Raw genomic sequence first — 1,677 nt, 5'->3', positions numbered from 1 at the left:
GTCACTCTATCCCCTATTTATACAAGAGACATTGAAAAGTACCGCTGCTATCAACTACCTTTTAAAATAAAAAATTTGTAGTTACGTGAGGAATAACTTAGCTGGTTAATTTTTGAGTTTATTATTTAATAATTACAAGTTTGAGTTTTTTTAAGGATGATGGAGGTTTACATAGTCGTTATTTTCAGGACTTGTAGGATTAGTCGAGATACACGCAAACTAGTTCGAACACACACGTTAATAATAAAAAAAAATACCTAGATATTAACCAAGAGAAAAAGAGATCAGCAATGTATAAAACCCGATAAAGTCATTGTTGGTGAGATGGGGATATTGAAACCGAGATCATGCATTAATTATTCAGGTTCGTTTAATCTGAAGATGATCTTAAAAGAAGAGAATTTTGAGAGGAAACAAGTACAAACTCAATTTTAGGACAATACAACAAGAATTTGATACGATGTTATTAGTTCAGAACTACACAAACCCAAAATGAAACGGCAATCTAAACAACAACAATCCAGCCCATCATTACGTAGGAATAATGAAACTAAACAAGATAAAATCCTAGAATACCGATTTTACGGAAGTGATAGCCTGTATCAAAGTGAGGACCAGGAGGATAGCTGCTGCAACAGTTGCCGTACCTCTCCAAACATTGGCGAAATATACAAGTTCCAAGGTTGCCTTCAAACGGTTCCAGTGGTTCTCATAGTGGCCATTCATCATTTTACACATATAACCATAACTAGTGGAAGTTTCGCCAATATTATCGTTAAGCTTGTTAAACATATTTGAAAGTGCGGCATTGTCACCTAGCCAGTGGAGAATGATTCCCTTTTCGACTAGCAAATCCACGTCTTCTGCACTGTTGATAAGACTGTCCATAAATTTAATGTAATGGCATATGTAAGCTTCAAACGGTTTGTAGCACTGCTCCAAGGCCATGATATTTCGTACAAAACGTTCGAAGCTGTAATCAACTTCCAAGCGTGGTATTTCCAACACTCCTTTCTCAAATCTTATGTTAAGCAAGCATTTCTCTTCGGCGACCCGAAACCTCACTCCTGCCTTGCGAGCATGACGGCGCTATATTTCAGCTTTATAGTATAGAAAGTAAAACTTCTCTTAATGACTCCATCCAGCATTAAATTCCTTAGTAAATCAGTGAAGTGCCTGCTTCCCTTTACTTTCGGGTCGGAGTTTACCACTTCTGGAAACTCCTCCTTTCCCAAATGAAAGGCAGCGAGATGAAGAAAAGGAATGCTTGGAAACTCTTGGCGAGCGCTAATGACCTCGTCATATATTTCCTGAATAATGAAGAAAGGTAGTTGGTTTTCAAGTAGCTTCAAGTCTTCTTTTATGTCGGACATCATCCAAGGCTCTAAATTCTTAGGACCATCAACATCATTTGACTCCTTTAAAAACTCAATAATGAAGACGGCATCCAGCAGGATCATCTCTATGAAATCCCAGCTCCGAATTTCGTCGAAGTTCTTTGAATAATATTGTCGGATTTTCTTTTCGTTATTCCGAATGATGTTCACAAGATCCATAATTCTCTCGTCACTCAACCTATTCCCTTTAAACTCTCTAAAACATATCAATTTTCTTCCTCTTCATGATCTCTAGTTTGGCATCGCCGTGGTGAAGAGGACCTATTGAAATCAGTTTGTG

General features: G+C 37.6%; 1 protein-coding gene across 1 annotated transcript; it reads right to left on the bottom strand.

Annotated features, from left to right (window-relative positions):
• Positions 1–567: 567 nt before the first annotated feature.
• On the bottom strand, positions 568–1,556 carry LOC118041013 (UPF0481 protein At3g47200-like). The gene is made up of 2 exons (XM_035048105.1): positions 1,209–1,556; positions 568–1,089 (listed from the first exon to the last, which is right to left on the bottom strand). The coding sequence occupies exons 1-2, from the start codon at positions 1,554–1,556 to the stop codon at positions 568–570; spliced, it is 870 nt and encodes a 289-aa protein (XP_034903996.1).
• Between the last annotated feature and the right edge of the window lie 121 nt (positions 1,557–1,677).

Source organism: Populus alba, chromosome 17 (assembly GCF_005239225.2).
Source record: "Populus alba chromosome 17, ASM523922v2, whole genome shotgun sequence".
Taxonomy (NCBI): domain Eukaryota; kingdom Viridiplantae; phylum Streptophyta; class Magnoliopsida; order Malpighiales; family Salicaceae; genus Populus; species Populus alba.
The sequence above is the reverse complement of the archived record's forward strand: the minus strand, read 5'-3'. Positions and strand labels throughout refer to the sequence as shown.

Bases quoted from the DNA above. Each gene is read 5' to 3' on its own strand.
- LOC118041013 (XM_035048105.1), bottom strand. From the start codon at position 1,556: ATGGATCTTGTGAACATCATTCGGAATAACGAAAAGAAAATCCGACAA. The intron at 1,090-1,208 runs GTAAACTCCGAC...GCTGAAATATAG, and splicing joins AGGAGGAGTTTCCAGAAGTG to CGCCGTCATGCTCGCAAGGC.